Source organism: Lycorma delicatula, chromosome 3 (genome assembly GCF_047948215.1).
Source record: "Lycorma delicatula isolate Av1 chromosome 3, ASM4794821v1, whole genome shotgun sequence".
Taxonomy (NCBI): domain Eukaryota; kingdom Metazoa; phylum Arthropoda; class Insecta; order Hemiptera; family Fulgoridae; genus Lycorma; species Lycorma delicatula.
Genome location: NC_134457.1, coordinates 15,102,815 through 15,130,194, shown reverse-complemented (window position 1 = coordinate 15,130,194; position 27,380 = coordinate 15,102,815). Strand labels below are relative to the sequence as shown.

The 27,380-nt window shown below is 30.0% G+C and overlaps 1 protein-coding gene across 1 annotated transcript; it reads right to left on the bottom strand.

The window, feature by feature from the left end:
• LOC142321397 (stromal cell-derived factor 2) lies at nt 1–26,599 on the bottom strand. The gene is made up of 5 exons (XM_075359439.1): nt 26,443–26,599; nt 20,903–21,098; nt 18,092–18,216; nt 6,847–6,943; nt 1–327 (listed from the first exon to the last, which is right to left on the bottom strand). The coding sequence occupies exons 1-5, from the start codon at nt 26,525–26,527 to the stop codon at nt 153–155; spliced, it is 678 nt and encodes a 225-aa protein (XP_075215554.1). The 5' UTR covers nt 26,528–26,599; the 3' UTR covers nt 1–152.
• Nucleotides 26,600–27,380: the final 781 nt, after the last annotated feature.

Genomic DNA, 27,380 nt, shown 5'->3' with positions numbered 1-27,380 from the left:
TTAACTTTTAATAAATCAAATTTATATATTCACAAAATATAACTAATAGAATTTATTAATAAATTACAATATATTAAATAATTAAGGTCTTTTAAGTATAATACATCACACATATATACACACACACTTAACACAAAACTTTATAATTCTCATCAGAGTTCAGTATGAACATGAGCATGTTTCTTTGGATCAATATCACTTTTAAGGATAAACAATCCTTCCATCGCCTTCCAGTGAACTTGATTGCCATTTGGCCAATCTACACCCACAATCTCATGCTGCCCATTGATAGGACGTCCATATGTTTGACCAGTAGCAGACAGATACCTACACAAAAATGTTACAAAAAAAAGAGTTAATGAATAATGCATAAAAACTAATCTATTCAAATAACATAACAAATGTTAGTAAAATAACCTATCAATTAAATTCCCACAAATCTCCAAGCTTACTAGCTACTAGCTGTGATGTCTTATTTGATATTAAGTCCTCCAGGCTATTAAATCGAGTCACTTTCTAATTGCATTTTTAACTTTGGGAAATACAAAAAATCACAGGAAGCATATCTGGTAAGGAGCCTGGCGAACAGCCTGAGGAATTCTGTGTTTGACCAAGAAATCCCAAATTAGATGTGATAAATCGGTGGAAATGCCTTGTGATGTAACGGCCACTTACATGACTGCCATGGGTCTGTCTCTTGTGCCGAATTGCATTAAGCTGATGCAGAACTTCTAGACAGTATTGTTTGAGTGAACTATGTGCCTTTGATATCATGCATTCTACAAGAATGGTGATACAAAGTTATTCAATACCAATGGAATCATGAGGAGCCATCAGACTATGCCATGAAAATGTGGGTGCAGAATTTAGAAGAAAAGATTCAGAATACTGGTAAAGAAAAGAAAACATACACCTGAAAACACAGATGCCGTAAGATGTACAGTGATACAACGCCCCAAATGGTTTGTCTACTGTTATTAAGTTTCACTTGTCAGACACCAGCGTTCAATTCTTCAAAAGAATTTACATGTATCCATATTTATTTATACAGCAGAAACAACAGGTTTACAGTTACAGTTACTGATGAATGATAATGAATTTTTATAAATATAAAAATGCCTTTCCTGACCGGGATCCAAATTCTGTTTTTCAAAATGAAAGGCCAAGACATTACCACTCTGCCACAAAGATTGACAGATTATATTAGATTGAATTAATTGAATCATACTGGATCAGTAATGATTCAATTAAGGCAAACAAGCAATGCTGATCCAAGGTAATTGTACGATATTTTGTCTTTTGAATCTTATACATGTTAACAAAGGATGTTATGGTTAAAACATTGTTATTTTCACCATTTTGCTATGTGCTTTGGGAATAGGAATAACGTTTTTTAAAGACTTCTTAAACTCCCAAAATCCTTGCACAACATGGCTGAAACTTAATACAATGTTTTTAAAAAATTGGAGAATATCTATTCCTAATTGTTTACAATGAAAATTGCATGAAGAGCATGGTCTCAAGTCAACCATTATAATTTTACTCTCTTTTAAATTAAGAGTATTAATTATTATGTAATTAAGTGTATTATTACTATGTATACATAGTAATTGATTAAGAAAACAACAAGCTTTAAAATGACCTGGAATTAAACTTTTGAAACTTCCCATGAGATGTATAGCTTCAAATGTCAACATTATTTTGAATTCATTTTATTCTTTGCTTGAATCACACCAAAAATATTTTTCTTCCACTGCAGCTAGTATGAACACTACCTAAACCATTACTACTACAGAAGCCTATTCTTATTACCGCCAAGCTTTCTATAAGTAACCTGTACATTTCTCTCGCTCTGTTGTAATCTGAGTTATGAAAAGGCAGTTGAAGTGTGCTACAGTAGTTATTCATTATCATTTTTATTTTAATATGTAACAATTTATTAAATATTTACTTCTATTATTTATTACTTTTACAACTGAATTAACTAATAAATCACTGTGTTATTCAATTATTTTATTTGTCATAAATTCTGAATCAAGCATTTTGGTAAGATATGCAAGTATGAGGGCCATCCTGGAATGTTTATACATATTGCTCACACAGGTGAACAGCTGTCAATCAATTAAACTTGGTTAGTTACATTTTTATTAACTAAGCATGAACCAAGTTTAATGAATGTAAGTACGTTCTTATAGCATTCTTGAGTAAAATTCAGGGTCAGACGTAAAATTTAAAATGTGATTCACATTTAAAGTGGAACAAAAGTTTTTCATTTAGAAATGTTTAGGCAAATAAGGGATGTTATGTTAGGTTAATCAATTGAGAGAAAACTCAATGATTTTCAATAATGAAAGATCAAATTTCCATGATGAAGTTTGGTCTGGATGACCTTTCCTTATGACTGAAGAACTTTTTTCTTTTCCTTTTCTTTTTTGTGGGTGAAAAACGCTTTGGCGTTATCATCAGAAATAAAATTTTATAGAAGAAAAAAACGAGCAAAAAAAGATAGAATTACCTTAAAAAATAAATAAAAACTTACAACTAATATCACAGCTAAAATCTCTTTTTAAAAACACTTAAAATCAATACCACAGCTGTAAAACTAAAAACGAACAACATAAACTTTAACTAAAAACAAAAAGAATTTAATAGAGTCCAAGAGAGTTGTAAAGGGGCCCCAACTCTGGTAATGGGACACATAAAAACTAAACCTAGGTTAAAAACTAATGTTACTAAAAAATGTATAACTAATATCACAGAGGGAAACTTAATAAAGCAAAATTTATTAAAAAATAAAAAAGTAAAAAAATAAAAATAAAAACAAAATTTAAATAAACAACAATAAATCTAACAAAGTCTGAGAGGGGTGTAAAAAGCCTCTTCTTGGATACAGAATAAAAAAATATAACATTAAATGAAAAGAAAAACAAATACATTAAATAATTCTTCAGTGCTAGAATAAAAAAAAAAATACCACAATTTTAAATTTTGTGAAAAATATTAACACTAAAAATAGCAACATTCTGTCTAAAACTTCTTTATTATTGCCCAGAATTTGGTGAATGTTGCTATGTAATTTAAATTTACGACGCAATGCTGCATAACATATGCAATCCACAGGTATGTGGCGCACAGTCATGCATGCAGCAGTTGCATCATGTGTGCAGTGGTGCATGTCCTGCTGACATCAGGTACTCATGTGTGACTCTAGTATGTCCTAATTGCTATGAACAGAGAACCTCATGATGAATTTTTCTGCATAAGGAGTCCTATGGCAACACTGAATCTTTAATGCGCTGGGGAGTTTGTTATCAATGGTAGCCATCCAGTCACTTTGCTACTTTGCTCAAAGGGACTTTTTTATACAATTAAAGTCAGAAGTTGCAACATGAGTGGTAAAGGGAAGTTGATTACATGCGTCTTTAGCAGAAGAATCTGCACATTCATTACCTGGAATTCCCATTTTGCTAGGAATCCAACAGAAACTCACTTGTGTGTTGCGATATTCAACTTGGGGATTGCAATATAGATTTAATGACCAAAGGATGTCTACAATAAAAATCTTACAAATAAGGATATGATAGTATTTTAGGAAAAAGATATTCAATGCCTTATTGACAGCATACAGTTCTACAGTAAATATACCTGTAATGCAGACCAAACATGTAGATTCTGCTCTTAAGAATAAATGCACATCCAACGGTATCATTGTGTTTCAATCCATCTGTATATACTATTACATCTGGGTTTATTTTGGAGAGAATATTGTGAAAACTTTGCTGAAAGACGACAGGTTGTGTTGACTGTTCCTTGTTTCTTGAACAGGGATAAGCTGGGAAAATAGAAGGTATATCAATGTTTAAAAGTTGTAGTAGCTGCTGCGTATGTACACCCATAGGTCTGGAACCATGTGGATGGTCTTCATATCTTTGTGAATTAGGATTCGCAAGAACAGTGGAAATAGCCGGGTGATTCGGTTGTCCTTTAAGACGCGCCAAGTAAGATGCTAGAAATTGGTCACGTCTATCCCAAAGTGACAGTTCAACACACTCAAGTGTACTAGTGAAAGGACTTGATCTAAAAGTACCTGTAGCAAGACGGAGAAAAACGTGATGTGCAGCATCTAACATCTTCAGCGCAGTATTACATGCTGAAAAGCAAACCAAACTTTAAGAACTTGTTAAGTAACATTAGTGTTTTTTTTTTTTTTTGGGGATTCGGTGACATTTTTTGGTGGTTGATGGAAAAACTATGACTTCAAAGGCTTGCCGAAGAACACTTACTGATTCTGTTGTGTAATACAAAACAAACAATGTATCCTACTGTCATGCAGCACTGTTATATTTTATAATAACTCTTCCACATTTAGCCGCAACAAATTCAAGTTCTGCTTTAAAAATTTGTCAGGGAAGTTTTTTAGCACCTACCACAAACATTACCTAGCTTCTTACGATTTGTTTTCTAAACTAAAAGAGTTTTAAGACAGCAATCATTTTAGAAATGACAATAAAATTAAACAAGGTCTGTCAGTGAATGGCTGCCAAGACCAGTGACAAATTTCTCCAATAACGGAATAGAAAAACTTAGACATGTTTTATAAGTGTCTAACATTTAAATGACTGCAGATAAATAAACAAAGTTTTACAGAAAACAAGGGGAAAAAACAGAATCATTTTTAATTATTACAACCAAATAATCTTTATTTTTGAATAAAAAAAAATCCTTAAAAAGAAGACAATTGAGAGAAACTCACAGGGAATCCAGATGACTCAAAAAAAGAATGAAATATAATTAATTTAAATTAAAAGTAGGGAAAACTTAAAATTAAACCTACAAGGAAAGCAATACAAAAGATGATCACTTCAAATTGGACGACAAATACAGAACACTGATAGCTGAGCTGCTCATTTTTTTTATAAAATAAAATGGTAACAACTCTTAACCTTTAAATACAAGTTTATTTCAATGTTTAATATTTAGAATAATCTAATTAATCATAATGATTTCAAACAAAGATTTAATAAAATTGAACAGTGATCCACCTGCCAAATCATCCATACATGAGCTCATAAAGAAGTTTGAACGAACTGGAGCTATATTTGGTAAGAAACATCAATACCCACCGTGAAAAGGACAGAGGCTCAGAAGGAAGGTATTTACCAGTGAACAACAAGCCACCACATCCTAAAGAACTGAACCTGAAGACATACAAGATTATTGCTTTACAAGAGTTAAAGCCTGCAGACCATGATAAATGTATACAGTATTGAACATGGCTACTGTATGAAACTGAAAGTGATTTACTCAATTTAAATCTCTACTTTATGGCAGACAAGGCATGATTCCACCTCAGTGGCTTGTTAATTCGCAAAATTGGTCTGTCAAAAACCATTGACAAATACTTAAGCTACATGATGTAAAGATTGGAGTGTGGTGCTCTTTATCAGGGTTGAGAATCATTGGCCCTATTTTCTTCAGAGACACAGTGAATTCAGAGTGTTACATTTCTGATATCTTCCAGCCCTTTGTAGAGCAACTGACCCCAGATGAATGATGTTTTACTTATTACCAGCAGGACAGCATGGCAACACATGCTTCCTTGGAAGCAATGCACTAAGTTTTCACACCTGTGATTCTGAATGAATGTGATTCATCGGACCAAATTGCGCCTGTAAAATGACAGTCAACATTTCCAGCAGTACCTGTAGTGACGGAGGAACCTACATAAGCAGGTTTTTCTCTTTCATTTACTTGTATAATATCGTGTTACAGCTGCTCTTCTGTTCTTCGCTTACTGTGGGTTCAGTTTATCTAAGGCACCTGTATAATTGAAATGGATAATATTTGAAGTTATCATAGCTTGAAATTTGAAAAATCCATCCTAAACATTTAAGAAAGTTTTTATCAAAAATGAAGCAGGTTAATTTCTTGAAAAGAATTGTTCATTCTAAGCAATTAAATGCCAAAAATATATCTCTTATTGATAGGAACTGTCCTCTGATAAATATTTCGTTACTTAATGGGATATATCACTGTGATCTCAATTGTATAAATTGCAATGTCCAGTTAAAATAAATTCATTCTTCAAGATTAATTAAAACAGGCTATGCCATTCATGAGTAATAATGTACAAACATAATCTGAGATAATGAGTGTAAATTAATATAAAGTCACTGAAACAAAAGACCCTTTGTTTTAGTTTTGTATGAAATGCAAAGACAACACGAAAATAACATACATCTTAGTGATTACTGAGATTTAACTTTAATTACAATTACAATAAGGGTATATATATACCCTTATTGTAATGTATGTATATATATATATATATATATATATATATACAGCAAATGCTAAGAAAAATTACATATTTTTGTAAATGTAAAAATCATTTTACAATAAAATTTAAATTAATTCACTGTTTTTTACAACAATTAATCCTGTTTTGATAAATATAATACCAAATAATAATCACGATTTTACTAAATTACACTTGTAACAACCATACAGGTACACATTACAGAATAGAAATCTAGTCTACAACTCAAAATACTACTTAAAAAATGATGCTGAATAATACAATACAGAATTTCTGTTTAGGCTTTTCTGTTCACCCAATAACAGTTATAAGGTTAGATTTAGGTCCAAAACCATAAAAAGCTACAAGAATCATTTGCACCAGCCAACTTGAGTTGGAGTTAAACATTAGTATAAACATAAACACAGACATTCTGAAAAAGGTTATTAGATAAATAAAAATGCTAACAAAAAATAAGCTTATAAATATAAAAAAGATGCATGACTGACTGTAAATGATATAATGAGTGTGGAATGAAAAAAACTTACACATTGGTGTCATCATGTTTTAACATAATCTCTTCATCCCTCTCCCAGAAATCATTATCGCATACAACAATCCAATGGTCACCTGAGTCACCTTCACCTGAAAGAAGACAAATCACAGAACTTAATTCTACATAACAATTACTCAAAACACTAACACATTATTCTGATTTATAAAGCCTCTGATTTCAGTTTTAGTATTAAAAGATTTTTCTTCTTCAAAATTATTTTCACATATTATTTAGAAATCATCAAAAATACTAATAAAATTGTTAAAACATTTACGTAATTACATTCACAATAATCAACTGCATCAGTAAAATTAACAGTTTTCCATTTGTCTTATTCGGGATCTGCTCCAAAAGTTCTCTTTTGGAATGATTACCAGCTGTACTATTGCATTTGAGATTATTACTAAGCTACTGAATCTGAAAAGCTTGGCATTTTCACCTTCGGAAACAAACAGAAAAAACAAGAGTCATATCTAGAGATTTTCAGAGAATGAAATGCTGAACTTCAGGAATTCTGTGCTTGACCAAGAATTCTTGATTAGACATGATAAACGGGTGGGTGTGTTAATCATAATGCAACTGCCACTTGCACGATTCCTGTAGTTCTGATCCGCATCATGAAGACAATCCAAGGCCTCCAAACTCTGCAGTAATTAAAAAAAAGTCAGCAATTCTTTCATAATGCTCCTCACTTGTCTTGCTTTCTTTAGTCTTGGGAAGACCTCCAGTGTGATGACCGAGCTTTAGTTTCTGGGGGCATATCTGTACAGGAATGATTCATTTTGTTATCAAATCTTAAAGAAGTTAGAATTGCAAACGGTGCATTCCAGTTGTCCTGTGCTAAGTCAAAACAATATTTTTTGTTCAAATGAAAGCAGCTTTAGAACCTTTTTAGCTATTCTATACATGCCAAAATTGTCTATTAAGTTATGTGCGTGTAACAACCAATAATCCTAATATCATATATAATCTCTGAATGTTTAATTAATGATTTTCCATTATCAAAATTTGCATACTGTTAAAGACATTTTGATTTCAGCTTGTTGTGACCAATACTCTGGTCACTTTCAAATGAAGTTTGACCATTTTGAAAATGGTCACTTTCAAATGAAGTTTGACCATTTTGAAAATGGTTATATTACTCTTTTAATATGAATAATAATCCCCATAGTTTTGTTTTTGAGGGTTAGCTTAATATTATGAACTGTTTTGCTTTGGCTATGATGAAACATTTTCCATAACTTGATGTAGTAATATTGTTTAATATGTTTAGCATTATGTACAAAATAAAGAAGTAACAATTTCCCATTGCACTAATATTCACAATGACTACTGAATAACAACTAATATGTTCTATGAGGTTACAAAAACAACACAGAGCACAAATGTGCTGCATTCTATCAAGCATACAAGTAGTTTTTGAGAATATGGTAGGATACATTTTGAATAAATTTTGTATACTAATACTAATAATAATAATGTTATATCCATTTTATTCTCTTACCATACAGTGCTCAAAAGACCTTTTTCAAAAAAAAATGTTAAACATAAAGATAGCGTCTAAGAACTACTTACTGTAGCTTTAGAAAGTAAAAAGTAAACTAGTAAATTAGGGCAAATAACACAAGGTCCATCCAGCATTGTATGAAACATTTTCAAAAAAATCTGTCTATACAAACATTTTTTTTTAAACTCACGGATCAAGGATAAATAACATCAAAATCCCTAAAAGCAGATTATTGTACATTTTTTAATCACTCTTAAAATAATAAATTGATTTAAAAAATACATGATATTTTTATTAAGAGTACATGTTCAAATTGTGCACTCATACTTCCTCTCGGTAATAGAGGTGTCATTGAAAAATTCTGCTAGCATTACAAAGAATCAGTGATGAAATAGCGCAAATGTCAACACTGTATAATTCTGTCTCTGTTCAAGTTTTAAATTAAAGGCTTATATATCTACAAATACCCTTAAAATAAAAAAAAAAAATTAATAGGATGAACAAATCCAGTGAACCCATTCAATATTTCGTTTGTATACTGATTTTCCTTTAAAACTGAGTAGAGACTATTCAAACCCTTTAACAGGAGATAATGTAGCAGAGCTCCAACTTTTTGGAAAATTTCTTCAGCTTGGACATGACTAACATCAATAATTGCAGAAACAACATCTTCCCTTAACATGTCAGTGTTTAAGTACATTTAGTGATTCCCTAATGATCCAATGGTACAATCCCTGTAAATTCCTGCTTGAACATTTAGATTTATGGATACAGAGTGTGACGTTTACAAAACCAATGTGGATATATACTAGATATACTTGTCAAAACTGATTGACGATTAACTGGACCTTACATAGAAAATATATATTAATCACTAAAATACATGATCCAGTTACCAATAACCTCAATCAATCACATTTAGCACAGTTTCCCAAAATTATAGCCTTTAGTCTGGGTCAACTTCATTGAGGTCTTAGTAATTGTACTTTAATAGGTGAAATTTATTTGAATGTTTTGTATAATAATTCTTGACAGACATACAACTTTCAACTGTGATCTAACAGATTGACTTCTGTGCATATATATTACAACTTTTCTAAGAATATACGCTTGATTTAGCTGTCTGATTACTACTACTGAGGATCTCCTATTTCAAAGAGCATCTGTAACACTTAAATTTCTTCACTAAGGGCGGTTTCTACCTTGTCGGACAAAAAAGTAAATTTATTTTTACATTTTCTGAAAGTATACACTTACAAAAAAATCTCATAAATTTTAAGTTGAAAATTATAATATTTGTGACGTTATAATAAGTCAGAAGTAGTACACACTTGAGTAGAATTTCAAAGCATGATGAGTGACCTGGTATCTGTCCCCTATTTTTCAGATTTGCAGCTGTCCTATCCTTTCAAAAACCTTCTTCTATTAAGAAACAGTATATATTGAAGAATGCAGTAGGGATAATCCAATGGCTTGAGACAAACATTTCAAATTTTATTTCATTATGTTTTGAAACATTCTTCTCAAAGTTTAATCATGTTTGTTAGTGTTACAGAAAGAGAAGTAATTCATGTCTGAGACATAAAAATAAAAACAGTTTTACAGAAACAAGATGTGAAAACCAGCTGTCATTGGACAAGTACTTTGTTAAAAAAATTAAAAACTAATGAAAGATTTTGAGGTTACCGTCTGTAACTTGTATGCGGTGTCAGATTATAACTTTGTACTTGTTTTTAATAAAAGTTTAACAGGAAAATTTTGTACAAAAGCAGAACAAGGGTTTGGATTCACTATCGGTGATACTTGTGAACACACATTTTTCTCAAAACCACTTTTTCTGAACTGGTCGAAGTCCTCAGAATCTTCCAAATTATCCAAATGGCATGGTTCTGGGCTTAAAAATGTTCAGAAACATCATCTGCATATTAGACTATCATAATAAAAAACAGTATTAGAAATGCTTTTATACAATAAAAAAATGGACCAACAATTTTGAGAAAAAACAATATTTTGTTGAACTCGCCAAGCTCACCAGATGTACCTCGGCCAAAAATTAAATTTTAATCTCATTCTTGAGTTATGCAGTGATGTTTATTAATTAAAAAACTGTTGATTTTTTAATTTCAGATAATTCCTTCAATAATTACCATATCATTTCACCATTTACCACCACATTTAGCACCCTGAGACTGGCCAGCTCTCCTTACCTTTGCATTGATTAAAAAACTTTGTTAATTTTTTTTTTTAAATTACATACACAATAGCTTATTTATCTAATTTTATTGGTTTTTGTTTATAATTTTTTGTAAATGACTTATTTTTGTAGCCTAAAAGGTAGAAATTGTCATTAAGCATTGCAAATAAGCAACTTATGTCTATTTGTCTGGATTTGATCCAAACTGGATGAGATTAATGTCTAAAAGCCTGTTCATAGGGATCATTCCTAACTTATTCTTTGCAAACAAAAGTATATTACTATTCTTTGCATATAAAAAATATTAGTTAAAAGAGACTAAGCTAAAATATAGTCAAAGTAAAAGGAATTAATACTAAATCAAACATTACCTAATAAAAAATTGTTAAAATTACATTTATAGGATATTTTGATGCTAGCAATTGTTTCAATTTTGTCAGTATTTATTACCTGATTTTAGTTATCAGTGAATTTTTAGTGATACTTTTGTGTCAGCTTTTTAATAAAATGTCCCTAGCAATGTTGGAAACCTCAGGAAGTTTGCCAATAACTTACTAACTTTTCTTTTTATTATTTTTTTGAACCATGGTAAATAGTTTTATTTCAAACGTTGACCAGCCACAATTTTTCAACAGATTAATTTACTGAAATACATTTTTTTCTTTTTAAGTAGGCCTTAAAAATCTATGCCATGTATTCTATCTTTACATTTAATATTTTTGAATCCCAAAAATGTTGGGAGGTAGATATTGAGTAACAGAATAATTACGGCTGTGCAAGTGCTATGCAAATTTAAAATTTTACATTTGATTGTTAAATGTTAGGGAGATTAAATGAATAAATGTTACATTACATTATATCATAAGACATAGTCACATTTTTACTATGCAGGATAACTGAACAAACCACAGCTAGAAAAACTAAAACACCATAAAAATTAAGCTTAATTCAAGAGCCAGCTACTTTTTATATGTTCCCAATCTTTCTATCCAAAATAAGAATTAAAAAAAATACCAATAGTAAACTTCAAAACTTAATTTTAATGACAATTAATCTTATTAAAAAAGTTTTATTACTAAATTTTTAAATACAGTACTTAGAATTGGCCTTTCAGGTCTTTTTTGGATAAATTTCTTTATTTGGTAGTATTTCAAGTAGTGCCATCATAAAGTGGTTAAAAACTCCACAAGTAAGTGGTATATTGTTATGCAAGGTATTTTCTAGTACCCTTTATTAAATTTGAAATTGTTAAAGCAAGTTTTTCAATTTTTAATAATATCTTATTACTAGAAAATTATTTTTTTTGTGTACTTAAAAAGGATAATAATTAGTACATCTGTGTGTTATGAATTAAACAATCATCTTAATTTTCAAATCAATTTAAAATGAGACCAGCAACTGCTACAATTTTTTATCAATGAAAAGATATTACTTATGGTATTTTTCATAGAATTTGGAAAATTATGTTTTAATAACTAATTCCATTTTATCTTTAATTTAATGTTTATCTATCACTTCAAAGAGACTATTCATTTCCTTTTTTGAAGTATAAGTAACCCATATATATATGGGTTACTTGAATTATTAATATTTAATATATATATATATATATAAAAACATGTCATAAATGATTCATAATAAACACCCAGCAAAAACTACTAAGATAAACTGATGAAAATACACCTTCTTATGGTGTAAATCCTAAAAAAGGATTTTTTAACTCTTGAGTTTAAAGGGGTTAAAATGGGGTAATAACCATATAGCATGGGCAAAGCTGAAAAAGGGTTGCTAGTGTGTATATATGTATATATACAGAGACAGAGAGAGATTTAATATTATATGAAATATAAATGACTAAAAATGGTAATTAGATAAGTTAAACTTACCATTAATCTCCAATAATTGATTTTCACAATAACCTCCATCTTCAATTTGGTATTGAATTCTAGAACTACATTAAAACATAATCTTTTAATAATTTTTCATTTTATTCTAAATTGTTCATTCCAGTACTGGACAGCAAAATTTCATATACGTTCATAGTACAATTAAAAATTTCAAAACAGAAAAAAATTTAGAATACAATGACAAATTATTAACAGAATATATTTTAATGTAGTGATAGAATTTAATTCCAACTGAAGATGCGGGATACCATGAAAATCTACTACTGGAAATGAATATAGTAAGTTTAATTTATCTAATTATTGTGTTTTGGTGGTTTATATTTCATATAATATTAAATTTTATTAACACAGTGGTCAATGTGTTAAGACTCGCTGGCACATATGATAGCGCAGGAACTGAAAGTCTATGTACTAGCATTTTACATGCATTGGCTTTTGTTACAAGCAAACTAAAAACACTGTCAATTTCTATATGTCTTTTATGGTGTGGTAATATATAAAAAACAGATTTCGTAAACTTGCTGTAGTGTATGTAATTGTTTTATTCTAGGTCTATTGATGTGATCTAGGCCTACTTCCTGTTGTATAGCAACTAATAATAGTACAATCATATATGACTAATGTGCTATTTATGAACTGTTTTAAACACAACAAGCAATTCTAAGAATTTCATTTATTTATTTGTAATCTACTCTAAATCATTGCGCTGTGAAGAATCATATATCACACATCGCTTGTAATTATGTCCTAGAAATGGTTATTAGAACATTTAATGAAACATTTAATGAAGTAAATAGCTGTTGGTGATTTATTTTTAATATTTGTTTTGCTGTTTTCATTTAAAGCTTTGTCATAAATTCAATAATGTAAATTTTTAATATTTCAAGTTATTTTCTTTCACAATGCCCAAGTTAGAGGAAAAGGTACAGTAGTTCAAAGTCAGGAGAGGGAAATTGTATTCAATGTTTACAATTTCTTTTTACAAAACAGTGTCGGAACTGGAATAGTGAGGAAAACTGAAGTGCTAAATACAGTTGTTCAACTGGTAAAAGTATCAAAATGAACAGTCCTAGAAATTATAGAAGAAGGGAAATCAAAGGAAACTGAGAAGTCATCAGTGTGTGTTTCACTGAGAAAATGTGCAAATCACCCCACCCAGCACTGTGTTCAATTTCGATTCATTTGACACAGATGTTTTGAGGCGTTTGATAAATAAATTTTATGTAACCGAAAAATGCTTCCTATTGTGAAGAAAATTATGCAAAAAGCCTGCGAAAGTGATATTTATTTCAAAGGGAGTGAAAGATCTTTAAGGGGATCATGTAAAGTAGGATTTAGATGGAAAAAACAGAAGACAACCGGAAAATACTGATGGAGTGGCACGACATTAAAATGCAAAGAATGAAATTTCTATAACAAATTTATCTATTTAATGAAGAAGGAAGGCTGATTGTTTACGCCGTTGGCGTAAAATTGTTTTATTCTAATGAATTCAAGGTTATGGTAGAGTCTTGTAGTTTACAGGCTTGGTTATTTATTTTGCTTTTTTGTAAGGCTTATGTAAGTGTATTTTTAAATAGGTTATTTGGATTTATTTTCGATATCAATTTCTCTCAGGCTCCAGCTTGTCTGACTATTGCATCATCGTATTGGTGTTAGCTAATTTATATCACGCATTATTTTCATTGCTGTTTAGTCTTAGTGTTTTTTTTTATTCTCAACCAATTTCAATGTTGTCATAGTTCCTAGAAGTCTATTTCTCTTTGTCTGCCCTGATGTCATTTCTTCAACTTGCGTATTCAGAAATTATTTTTATCAGTCTTACGTAATTCTTTAGTGGACTGCTCGCTTAAATTATTTTTGTTATGTCTTCGTTCCCGAATTCCACACCGTTTCTCTAATCGTTATCATACTAACACTTAGACACTACTCTTGTTGTCAACACACACACACACACAAAATTTGTGGAACATTCAGTTCATCATACCTATGCCTTTCAAGTTTTCAATTTCACTTAAGTACAGTCACGACAGGTTACTTACATAAGGTTGTGATTGTTCAGCTGCAACCTATTTCATGTGCTTATTAATTTCAATTCTGTAGTTATGATAATTAACTCTAATTTCAATGCGATTATATTGCAATTAACTCTTTATTTTTATGTTTACTTTAATGTTTATCTACTTTTATGTTTACTGATTATTGTTATTAACTCTTTTTGTACTAGAATATTATTGTGGCCTTTTTTCTACACTAAAGTAGAATTTCATGTATTAATTATTTAACATTAAGTTTGTTGATGTTCTTAATTCAGGAAAGGCCAGTGCCAATTAAGATTTACTGTAATTCATTTTTCTAAGTTAATGACATTTGTTCATTCCTAATTTTCAATATTACTGCATTTGTCAGCAAGGCAATAGTTTTTCAGACACACTATGTTTATTGATGTTATGTTTTTCTAAATTTATAATTAAAATTAAGGTGTTTCATGTTCTTTTGTTTGCAGGCTTTGTTAAAAATGTGTATTTAAAAGTGTATATTCATGTATTTTTTCATTTAATATTATTGCTATGCTGATTTCATTTGATATTCTTATGTATCATTAAATTATGTTATTTTCATAATTTCTTTTTAGTTTTTAAGGTTATGATTTAACATAAGTTCAGTTGTTTTTCTTTCTCATTAAAGTCCAATTTCTTTTGGCAAATACGAGCTGTGTTTTTTTAGTTAACTTTACCCAACACTTTTTTAGATTATATACACAGATGAAACCTTCATTCACAGTAATCTTGTGATGCCAAAATTGTGGGTAGATACAACAAACCATGAGGGACTGAAAACACCAGTATCTAAGGGCTCATTATTAATAATTGTTCATGCTGGCTTATTCATTAAAAATGCTTTAATTATGTATGAGTCAATTAAGAAAGGAGATTATCACAACTTGATAGATTCCAAAAATTATAGGAAATTGTTATGGGAGAAATGTATTCCCAACTTGCCACCTCGGTTGGTCATTGTACTAGATAAACATTGTATAACATTCTGCCACAAAAGTAGTCAAATTCTAACTCCTTAAAAAGTAATATGATAAAATGGTAAGCTGAACAATGAATTAACTGTTCTACTGCTATGATGAAGATTGAATTACATGATAATATAAAATTACAAAAAGAGAATCAAAAGAAATTTCTAATAATGACTTTTTGAAAATTATGGTCACATTTCTACGGCTGCCACCTTATCACCCTGACTTGCCACTTAAATGATTTGGAGTCAAATGAAAGGGCAAGTAGCTAAAAGAAAGACAACTTTTAACATGTCAAATGTTCTTAAGTTAGCTGAAGAGGAATTTCATCAAGTGTCTGAAGCTGAGTGAAGCAATGTCTGTGAGCATGTTGTCAACGTTGAAAGAATACATTGAAGATGAACATTTATATGATGTGCATATTGACAATTTTGTGATAAATGTGAATTCTGAATCGGACATGAGCTCTTTAGAATCTACCGACAAGAGCAACTCCGGAATTTGCGAGCTACAGCAATAAAGTGAGTAGAAAAAATAATTATTTCAAGTATTTAAAAATAATAATATTAATTGGGATACTAAACTAGTTTTAATTAAATAGCATCGTATGAATTTTTGGTGATAAATATCATATACATTAAACTGACGTGTACAGTTGGCCTAGTACTGTGCCTAATGTTTGCTAATGCTAGTAGTTTTTTGTGCCGATTTACGTGCCAATAGTTATAATGAACATTTTGAACTTTCAGAATATATATACATAATACAGAAGACAAAATGTTACACAAACTGAGCCAAAAGATATGCAACCCAATATTTATAAAGTACATTTTAATATTAAATAATATACGCTATTATATTTTATGAACAAAAACTATTTATATTTATTTGTCTCACAAGAGATGCTGGAAATGTTCTCAATCTACTGCTACTGCTACAACTGCCTCAAGAAGTTTCTTCATGTTAGTTGCTACTTTTTGGATGGCTGCTGCACTTATGTAGATATTTTATGTCTTTTATGTTGTGTTTGAGTTGGTTGATTGTGTGAGGGTTGTTCTTATAGACATTATCCTTCAGATGTCCCTAAAGAAAAAGATCAGGAGGGTGAGTTAAATCTGGTTATCTAGGTGGCCAAAGTCCATGAGAAATTATGTGTTCCCCAAAGAACTCATGCAACATTATCATTGTGCTAATCGCTGTGTGCGCAACTGCATCGACTTGCGACAGCCAGTAGCTTCGTTCATCCACCTTTAACACTGCTAAGAATTGCATGATGATGTCCTGGTAACGTTCAAATTTTATAGTTTCGATGAAAAAGATTGGGCCTACAATTCTTTTCCACGAAGCTGCACACCAAACTCCAATCTTCTGTGAATGTAACGGCGTCTCATGGAAAGTTTGAGGGTTTTCTGAACTCCAGCATCTATTGTTCTGGCTGTTTATGTAACTATTTAGGTGAAACCAAGCTTCATCAGAATAAAACATAATCCCATCCAAGTGTTGCAAATAAAATGCAAAAACCATTGACAGTAATGTACCCTATCAAGTTCTTGAAGCTCATGCATTATGTGAATGCAATGGAGTTTAAGCTTCTTTGTGGCTCTGCAAACACTCCCGTAAGATATTCCAGTTTGTTGACACAGTTTTCCTATCGACTTTCTTGGAGAACATACCAAGGATACATGGATACTTTCCAAGGATGAATACTAAAATACTGTAGGTGGCCGGACTATTTACATTCATCTACACTACTAGTGTTTCTAAAACAGCGACTGCACATAAAATAGTATTAGGCACCCGAGATTCAGAAAAAGCTAGCCTACATCTTCCTGATACTTTAAGAATGATTGTGATTTAAAGTAACTTTCAACACTAAATTGGAGAAGCGCATATGTGTCTGCTCATACCTTACTCACCAGTGTCTTCAAATGGAGGGAAATTGCTTGGCTATCATGTACTATTATTCTACTACAAGGTCACCCATTGTTAACACACATTCCTGCCAGCAAAAAACTAAATTTCCCTCTGCAATATGTTTTCGAATTTAAAGTTGCATATCTTTTGTCTCATTCTATAATTTGTTTTCATAAAAATGTTAACATTTCTACATTAAACTATAACTATGAAATTGCACATACTCATGTTTTAAACAAATATCTATGCCTACACATAAATTCAAAGAAAGTTTACTTAATTTTACATTCATAAGCCTAGCAACCAGAGGCTGGTGTCACAATCACTATGCTAATAATTTCATGAACCTAAGAAGTAAAACATTTCCCCTAACAAAATAGTATACTTTGGATAGTAGTAAAATTCTACTTGAAAGATGTTCAACATGGGCTATAAAGAAGATATATTTACAAGTGACAAACAAAATAATCATTACATGTGACCTATGTTGAAAAACAAATTCTATAAAGTAAAAATTTTTAGACAATATAAACTATAAAGTGAAATAAAGGTGAATCTACTAGGTTAGTTATATAAACAAAAATTGCATGTACAGAAAGAATTTTACAGATTCGTTCTATAAAAAAATATTGCAGACGAAAGACTGAAGGTCTGATTCAACCAAAAACCAGTGATATAATAACTTACCATCATTACCATATGCAGATATTTCTTGATTTCCAGATAATGGTGATGGAAAATGATGAGAATGAAGATTTTTTGATGTGACTAGATGTTGAAGGCGAATTACACTATTGCATTTAATAGGTTCCCTGTATGGAGAAACATACACACTTAAAACAAAAATATAGTACAATCAATCATGGACTATGAAAAATACATTTTAAGAATCATTCATATACTTTTTCCAGCTTTATGAGGGGGCTGTTTTTGTTTTTTCTCTGCTAAAAACACTTCCACATTATCATTCTCTGGACACGATATATTTGTTGTAATAAACAAATTTATATCACACTTTGTTTCTCAATTAAAATTTCTAACTGTTATATGGCAATTGGGATGAACAGCTGAAACACACTACAGTAATTTAAATATATGAGTATAAACAGACTACCTTAAGAAACCATAAAAGACATCAAAATACATTTAGAGCACACTAATAAATAACATGTAGGCTATATATCACTGTTACCTTTGATTTTGAGAACTATGTAGTACTCATTGAGTTGTCAAAATACAAAACACTAACTTCTACAGAAAAGGTAACAATGTTTAACATGGCAGAAAAGAAAATAAGATGGAAAGAGATTTTGATTTTTCATCAAACATATTACAATTTATCTGTTTTATATATATATATATAAAATAATAATCTATCTCCCACTCCCCCGCTAATATAACATTTACAGGATAAAAATAAATTAATAACGCTGTTGAATTAAATTATTACTATTGAATCAGATTCTAATATTTTGATGTCCCAGTAATGAAAAATTTGACCGTTTGATGTTTTTGGCAATTAAAATTATTTTAAATTTTGAACTAATCATGTGTCCACAGAATTTGTTTTTCTTTTTATACTTGTCAGCAAGATCCAAGCACTTAAATCTGATGGTCAACTTAAAATTCTTATAAATCATATACTACTGCACTGACAAAATGTTGCAGAACAATTGTCTAATTAGACACGTAAGTATTTCCAATATACGGCTTAATCTGGACCAAAAATAATTACTATCCCATTAAACAAAATATATAAATAGTTTACTAATGCATTATGAGCCAATTTAAAAATCATATTCAGGTCTATTTCAATTCAGTGGAAACTTGCTGCAGAAATAAAACTGTTTTGCTCAATAATTAATAGAAACATAAGATTAAATTTTCAAAAACTGCAGTAATCGCAAATTAATGTGAACAAGAAGTATTTTTTAGTTAGTTATGTTGTATTACTTATTCCAGAAGTAGTAAAACTGTTTCCTTCCATTTCAAATATTTCCTGAAAATATCTTGTTTGTTTTTAGAGGGTACGTATATTGCTTACCTATTTCAATTTAGTTTCTTCTAGTGTAAGTGATCTTGTGATTTTGTTAATAAATTTAGAAAAATAGCAATGTGGATCTGACTTCTAAGAAAAGAAATAAGATAATAACATTCAATGAACATACTTTTGTAGCAAAGTCAGATAGCAGCGAAGTGTAAAGTTAGTCTAGGTGTAGTTAATAAGATAATTGAAAAAATCTTGAGACGGTAAAATTTCACCCCAATGAAAAGGTTACTGTGGAAGAAAGCATAAAACCACCTTAAAAGATGATGTTACTTGACGTAAAACAAGTAAACTTAATCCTCAGAAAAACATTTTGAGTTACAAAAAGACTTAGAATCAGCCGGTGTGAAAATTCACAATTCTACTGAACACAGAAGACTTCTGGAAAGTGGTCGCAAGGCACGAAGACCTATAAGTTATGGCGTACATAACTTTTATGTACGCCACAAAGAAGAAAAGGCTTCTCTGGGCCAAAAAATACAAAAACTGGAGTGCTGAGACTTGGAGAAAAGTCCTTTTCTCAAGTCATTTTCTAGTTCAGGGCATAAGCATATCACATGTGCAATAAAGCGATGGATGATAAGCAGGTTTTGCCAAAACACATCAGACATTGTAAAGCATCCTTTAAAGATGTTTTGGGAAAGTTTCAGCTACTTTGGATCTAAAACTTTAGTATCAATCTGTGGAATGGCAAACAGTGAAAAGTACATCCCATTGCTGGAAAGTAGGGCTCTACCAGAACTTCACAAATTTGCAGATTTACTTGGAGTTGAAAATTCTGTTTTTACACAAGATTTGATCCCTGCCACTCTTCAAAGAAAGTTAAGCTTTTCTCGTCTCAAAAAGGGATTCACTGTTTGGACTGGACTGGAAATTCACCAGTCCTGATCTCAATTGAAAATTTGTGAGCAACTGTGAAGAAAAGGGAGAAAAATTGATTGCACTACCAAAGAGATGATTTGTGCTGTGATAAAGGTGTGTGGTTTTAAAATCAAGAAATTAAAGAAATATGTCAAAAAACTTGTAGATTCAATGCCTAAAAGAATTGAAATTGTTATTAAAGAGTGAGGAGGGCATATTAAATACTGTATTCTTTATATGAAATAAATTTGATTATTTTTGAAAATATACTCTTGTTTACATTAATTTGCACAAGACTGTATATGTTTTATATATATTTAAAAAAAGTAACTATTGGTTAGTAGTTCTATACTTTACACTACTTTTTTTTAAAATCTTTAGATTACTCCATAATACAATTTCAATCCAAATGTCTGTGAAATGTCTGTCAGAGTAACATTTCTACCTCTTGTTTAGAAGAATATGTATTCAAAACCACTGATCATGCTTGATATTTTTCACATGCAACAAAATTAAATTTCTTGACCAGCACAAAAAAAGGAAAATTAATATCTGATAAAAAATGCATGAACAAACAAAAAAAATATTACCCTCTGACACAGTGTTTCTTTGTTTCAGACTTAATGACCCAATGCGAATTTACATCTTCTTGAACTTCAGTGCCGGTGACCGACTGCTGACCACTACCAGTTCCATATTTAACATCATGTGAGTGTAATCTAACTTTGTAACCGGTATTGAATAATTTTAACACAGATCCACATGTTACATACTTATTATATTCACCTGAAAACAACAAGTATAGTTTATAATATGAACACAACTTGTTTCAGATGCACATACTGATTTTATAAGGAGTTCAAAAATCAGTATATGTCTTCTTCTGTTATCCCATAAAAAGCTATTATTAGAAACACATCTTTCCACAATATTTTGTTGTTTCATTTTCTGAAATTCACAAAAAGTATCATAGTCATGTTTGAAGAGTCTGAAGAAGACTCAACACCAGACAATACAGAATACAAACAATGGGTGACAAGACAGAAATGAAATGATGACAATTGTAAAATCATGAGAAGAATTCCTTGAAAAGTGATTCTTAAACTAGAAAATTTAAAGATTCACATTTTATTGCAAAATCCCAAAAATTTTTTAAAGTCAAAAACAAATCATGACAGATGATGAATGCATGTTCTGGCTGACTTTCAGAAAATTATTCCTTTCCTGTATAAAATGAAGCACAAGAGGACCAATGGGTAAAGAAACAGGCTACACAGTTTATCCATTTGTGTTTTATAATAAAGATCAGAAGAAAGTAAAGAGCCTTAGCTTTTGTCACAAGTGATTATGTAGAACATAATAACAATCCACGAAATAGTCCATGAATGGACATCAATTAACAAATTAAAAAATTAACTTCAATTAAAAAACACCATCCTTTTATAAAAAAAAAAATTGATATCTGTAACGGGGCTGCAAGCCAAAATAAAAATGAAAAAAAAATTACAAACATGTGCTATTATAAAGTAGATTTTGGACTTTACAAATAATGAATTTTTGCATCATGTCATGGGAAAAATGTCTGTGATGACATAAGGTAATATGAAACGATTCATGACAAAGTCTAGTTTACAGCGAGTGGCCTTATAAGGATCAATTTTGACAGCTCAGAAAATTTTTAAATTTTACAAAGAAAATGATAAGGAAATTATATGTTTTTGTGAAAACTGAGGAAATCCAAGAACTCAGTTCCAATACCTTACAGGAAAGGTACAACTCTTGTCAAAAAATTAAAGGCACTAGGTTATTTCATTGTTTTATACCGCAATCAGAAAGTTGGCTAAAATGTTAGTACACATCATCAACAACACCATCTGATAGTGAACTTAATCAGGTTACAAAAATAGTGCCATTGACACTTCAAAATAAAGACACAAATACATGTATTTATGATGGCCAGTGGTGGATTTCGGAAGTGAACAACACACATGATCAAAACAAAGATGTGGATGTTATATTTTGTCATCCACCAAGACCAGGAACTTCATTCCAAAAAAATTAAAAGGGCCAAGTTTTGGTTCTAATCAAAAATATATTTAAGAAGCTAATTCTTCCCTGGAATTCACCACTGTGTCTGGCACACTTTTAACATCATATCCAAACTTTGTGAAGAAATCTCACGGCTGTTAAATCAATATTAAAGTAAAAACTGAGTGAGAAAACATTATATAGTTGTTGGTTTATTACATTTTACCTGATTGCTGTTTTAATTCTGTTTTTGAATATTTTGTATTTCATTACAGCCTTTAAATCTAATATTATATAATATTGCAAGCATATTTACCAAACATAATTTAATACATATGCGATATTACTGTCAAAATAGTTATCTTAGTTATAGGTTTAAATAATTGAATTATTATATGCTTATGCCCACTTATCCTGGATGTGGAAATCAAGCATTTTTTATCGATTCACAATTCTTTTATACTTTCAGTTGAATCTCAAGTTGAAATTTATAATGAGGTTTGATACCATAGAGACCTTTTCTGTGTGCAATTTTCTGATTTTTATCTGGTGGTCCAAAAAAGATATTGCAACTGAAAAAAATTCAATCTTTAAAAGGGTAAGCTACTCAACATTGATATTTTATATAAAGCAACCATACTCTTATATAAAAAGTTGAGGCTGAGAAACTATTCCTTCTTTGAGGAATTACCCTATGAAAACATAATTTTTTTCATTCGCATTTGATAACTTTGGGCTACAAAGCATATAGGAACAAAAACATATTAAATAGGTAAACAGAATTTGTAGGCCAGAATGTACTGAACATAACGCAGTTTCATTTTTTGAACAAAGCACCATTTGGTATAATAACCATTATATAATTTTAAAAAAAAGCTTATCAAATTCCAGTTTAATTAACTTGAGCGCTTTTGTCTATTCTGCCATCCTTAAGAGAAATATAATTATGATTAAAATTACAAAACTACCAAATTGGACATAAATAAATATAGGAAGCCAACCCAACAAGATACCATAATACACTGTAATTCTTTTCATCCATGGAACCAGAAAATTTACAGAGCAATTAAATATCTCAAACATAATCCAATAAAATTAAATACATTGTCACATTGAATGGATATAATAATAATTTAATAGATAAATTTTACTTAAAATTAAAAAATAAATGATGTATAAGAGAAAAACTAAAACTAAAACACAATAACTTGGGAAACAATTAGTAAAAATAAAATATAATTTAAATTATAGAAAATTTAATAGAATATAAAAATCATTTAATCGAAAAATAGCAAATACAACTAATAATAAAATCATAAATTACATTAATAGTAGAGATCCAACTAAAACTCAAATAAATGGTAATAAATATAATTTGAATGGACAGGGAGTATCTAGCCTCAAATGTGAAGATTGTGAATTACAATATATTGGTATTGGTATACCAATCAATCATTTTTAATTAGAACTAAGGAACACATTAACTGTATAACAAAGAAATATAAAAACCGTTCAAATTTTGCTAAACATGTATTGGAAAATAAGCATAAATATGATCCAAATAAATTTATGGAAGTATTGGATTTTTCTAATAATAATTATTATAACACTTTTAATCTTGAAAAATTCCATTTATACAATAATAATAACAAATTAATAAATGAACAAGTTAAGTTCGATGATAATATTTTGTATAAGCAGATAATGGACAATAATAATTAAGTTGGCTAAACTGATTTCACAATTTTACACAGCTCATAACAACTGAGAAACTAGTACAATGTGGACGTACTCACTTAGACTTAAACTCTAAATTTTGAAGAATAATAAAATGATGATCAAGTGTTACATATATAATTCAATTATAGTAATTTGTAATTTTAATCATAATTATATTCCTCTTGAAGATGGCAGAATAGCTGAAAGCGCTTGAGGAAATTAAACTGGAATTGGTAAGCTGTTTTTTTAAAATTATCTATTACAATGCAGTTTATTTGAAAAGCCTTGGACAACCCAGTGCTGAGTAACTTAGAAAACTGTAGATGCCTGCCATCGTAAAAAAACAGTGTGAGGCTTAAAACATAAAGGCTGCCTTTTTTCAATTGGATACAAAAAAAAAATAATAGTTTTGAACTACCAACACATAATGGAAGGCACCACAAAATATGAATTTTTTCTCAGATGGTGTGGTAACCAGTACTGGACCATTTGGAATGGATTGACCCCATAACTTACACAAAACCTTTTATTAATAGTAGTTTGATATGAAGGGAAAAAACTAACTTTTTAATTTCTATACATATTTTGACTATGCTTTCTATATTTCAATAACAGTTTTCATAACATCACATATTTCTTTCATAGTCACAACAGATTGGTACAGCAGGATATTTATTAGTATTGTGAAGCAAAACTACTTATAGGCTATACTTGGAGGAATCAATAAAATGGTGCCACTTCTCAGAACTTAACCTTAATTATAACAAAACCTCATATTTGTACAGTAGACTAAGTAATGTTCTTCAACAAAGTATGAGAAAAATCTTTGTGTCTACTTGACAGCGCAATTGTTTTGTATTTTTTAAACTAAATTCCAGCTTGCAATGTTGAGCCTAAAAGTTCAGTTTGATATTTTGATAAGCTTAAATCTCTTAGTCATTTAATTCACCTTGTGATATAAGATGAAGCTCACTGGATTGTAATTCAGAATTTGGATCATGATTGTCTTCTTCCATTGTGATTTTCTGGTTTGTGCCAAACCATAGCAACAACAACAAATGTCAAGGCCGTAAGTGTGCCTTTTGGCCATCCGCTTAATTTAACCACACAGTTACATGTTATATGAGGAGCCCATATTTTCCTGATCACTGATTTTACAATCAAAGTACAGTTTATAAGCTTTTTTTAATTAAAGGTTTAATATTTTTCATATGTGATTTTATAGTGAACTCATTACACACATAATAAAAACTGTCTGAACCATTTACACACTTACAAGGCATAGGAGATTTTACTGTTATATACTTATTTAATACAATCATACTGACTGAAGAGATTATACAATTAAAAGCAGTAGGTTAACAAAGTTGATATGTTTTGAATTGTATAGACATAAGAATCTTCTTCATGTACACTTCAATAAAGAAGTATGATGTCATGAAATGTGATGTTTGTATTATAAAAGTTATTTTTTATATTAACAATTGGTTAATAGAGTTAAAAATAAATATACAATGAGCACTGAGCTAAATATAAAACAATCATAAAATATATAATACAAACAATTCTCAGAATCTAAATATTGCAATTTTTCACACAGGGTGAAGAAAAAATTTGGACTTCAGATTAATTTACAGCGATGAAAAAAAGATGGTTTCATGTATTTTTGTAGGAACAAAAATGGCGTATGACAATCTAATCGTTCAGTTTGTTGCATAAAAAGTTAATAGCTAGAATAATTTTTACAACTGACCAACACGGGCGAAAATATAACAAATTTTATGAATTTCTAACAAACTCATTACAATACTCACTTTCTGAACATCCATTTTTGTTACAATTTAAGTCAGTGTTATTTTCTAACTGATGATTTTTTTTATAAAATATTTTAATGTTCTAAAAATTTATTTCTACTCAACTTCTCTAGATGAAGTCAGTTCAGTAGATTCAGAAAGTAAAATTGTTCACAACACAACATTTAGTTGAATTTAACACAATAACTGATGTTTTGCACTAAGGTACAGGAATATAAATAGTTCAATTTAAAACAGAAACTGAATTAAAAATGTTTAGTGTAAGAACGAAATTTTGCATTATTAATCTAGACTGCGAAATTTAACAAAATTAATCTTCCAACTCGCCATCACCCACAAATACAATTAATCCAACGTAATGAAATATAGTTTAATAGAAACAATTTATTTATTTTGATATATGTTTCATGCTTTTCATTTTCGTTTTGAAATCAAAATATAAAACATTTAAAGATAATAATAGCCCGATTTACCTCTAAACAAAAAAATAACCTAAAAATGAAATTTACCAACTACATAGGCATTTATTTACTTTAGAAACTTGTTCTCGTGATAATATAACTACTTACCTTTCACTAGTAATGAACACTCTAAAATAAATATTAAAAGCAAAATATTAATTAACCAACAACCAGAACTATCACCCATAATCATTGCTTACGCATTCGGCTTTCGGTTCAATTGCTTACATCCAATAGTATTAGACCAAGTAATTCAAACTGCAGTTAAGGAACAGAATTAGATAGACTGATCTTGATTCAATTAAGAATACCAACTGAAAAATTAAGAATAATACTAAACATACTGACAAATTAGGTAATGAGCAATTGCAGTTAATCGCAATTACAAAAATATATCTACTATATTTAATTGTTATTATTAATGTAATCGTTAGCTGTGTTGTGGATGATTTTAAGTATTTGCATCCTTATTTTACCTATGCTATCTCTTTTATATAAAATATACAGGCATTTATTAGCTTAAGATTTGTAAAAAAATAAATATTATATTGGAAGTTTCGTTTCCTTAAGAGAAATAGTGGAAATCAACTAACTACGATATGTGTTTATTATGCATCCGTGTAGGAAAAGATAGTGAATAATTTGTCCTTAGATTAAAAGTAACCAGCTATCTTTATCTAATTCAATAGTTTTTGCAAGTTTAAATGAAGAATACATATTAATGCCTGTAGAGTGAGTTGTGTATCACCGGCAGCGATCTACATGTTATAAGTCTATGATTACTGTCTTTGTTAAGTTTGCCAGCATTGAATATACTATAACTACATATATATTTCCTTTATCGAAAGCTGCGGCGAATAAAAATTAAATTGGAAGAAATCATAACTTTACAGCATTTTACGTTGTGTAGTTACCGTAGTTCAGCTACTGCTACGAAATTACGAGATGGTAGCATTAGAGTAGCTCGAATAGCATTATTCGGATATTACGTGTTATAATGCGTTTTTCGGAGTTGGCATTACTGACCAGCTGACTATTTGCGCGCA

What these genes read in the sequence shown, in the direction of transcription:
- LOC142321397 (XM_075359439.1), bottom strand. Translation starts at nt 26,527, where the DNA reads ATGATTATGGGTGATAGTTCTGGTTGTTGGTTAATTAATATTTTGCTT. An exon ending in AAGAAACACTGTGTCAGAGG is followed by an intron (nt 18,217 to 20,902) that starts GTAATATTTTTT and finishes TTCTCCATACAG; the next exon opens with GGAACCTATTAAATGCAATA. An exon ending in AAACATGATGACACCAATGT is followed by an intron (nt 328 to 6,846) that starts GTAAGTTTTTTT and finishes ATTTTTGTGTAG; the next exon opens with GTATCTGTCTGCTACTGGTC.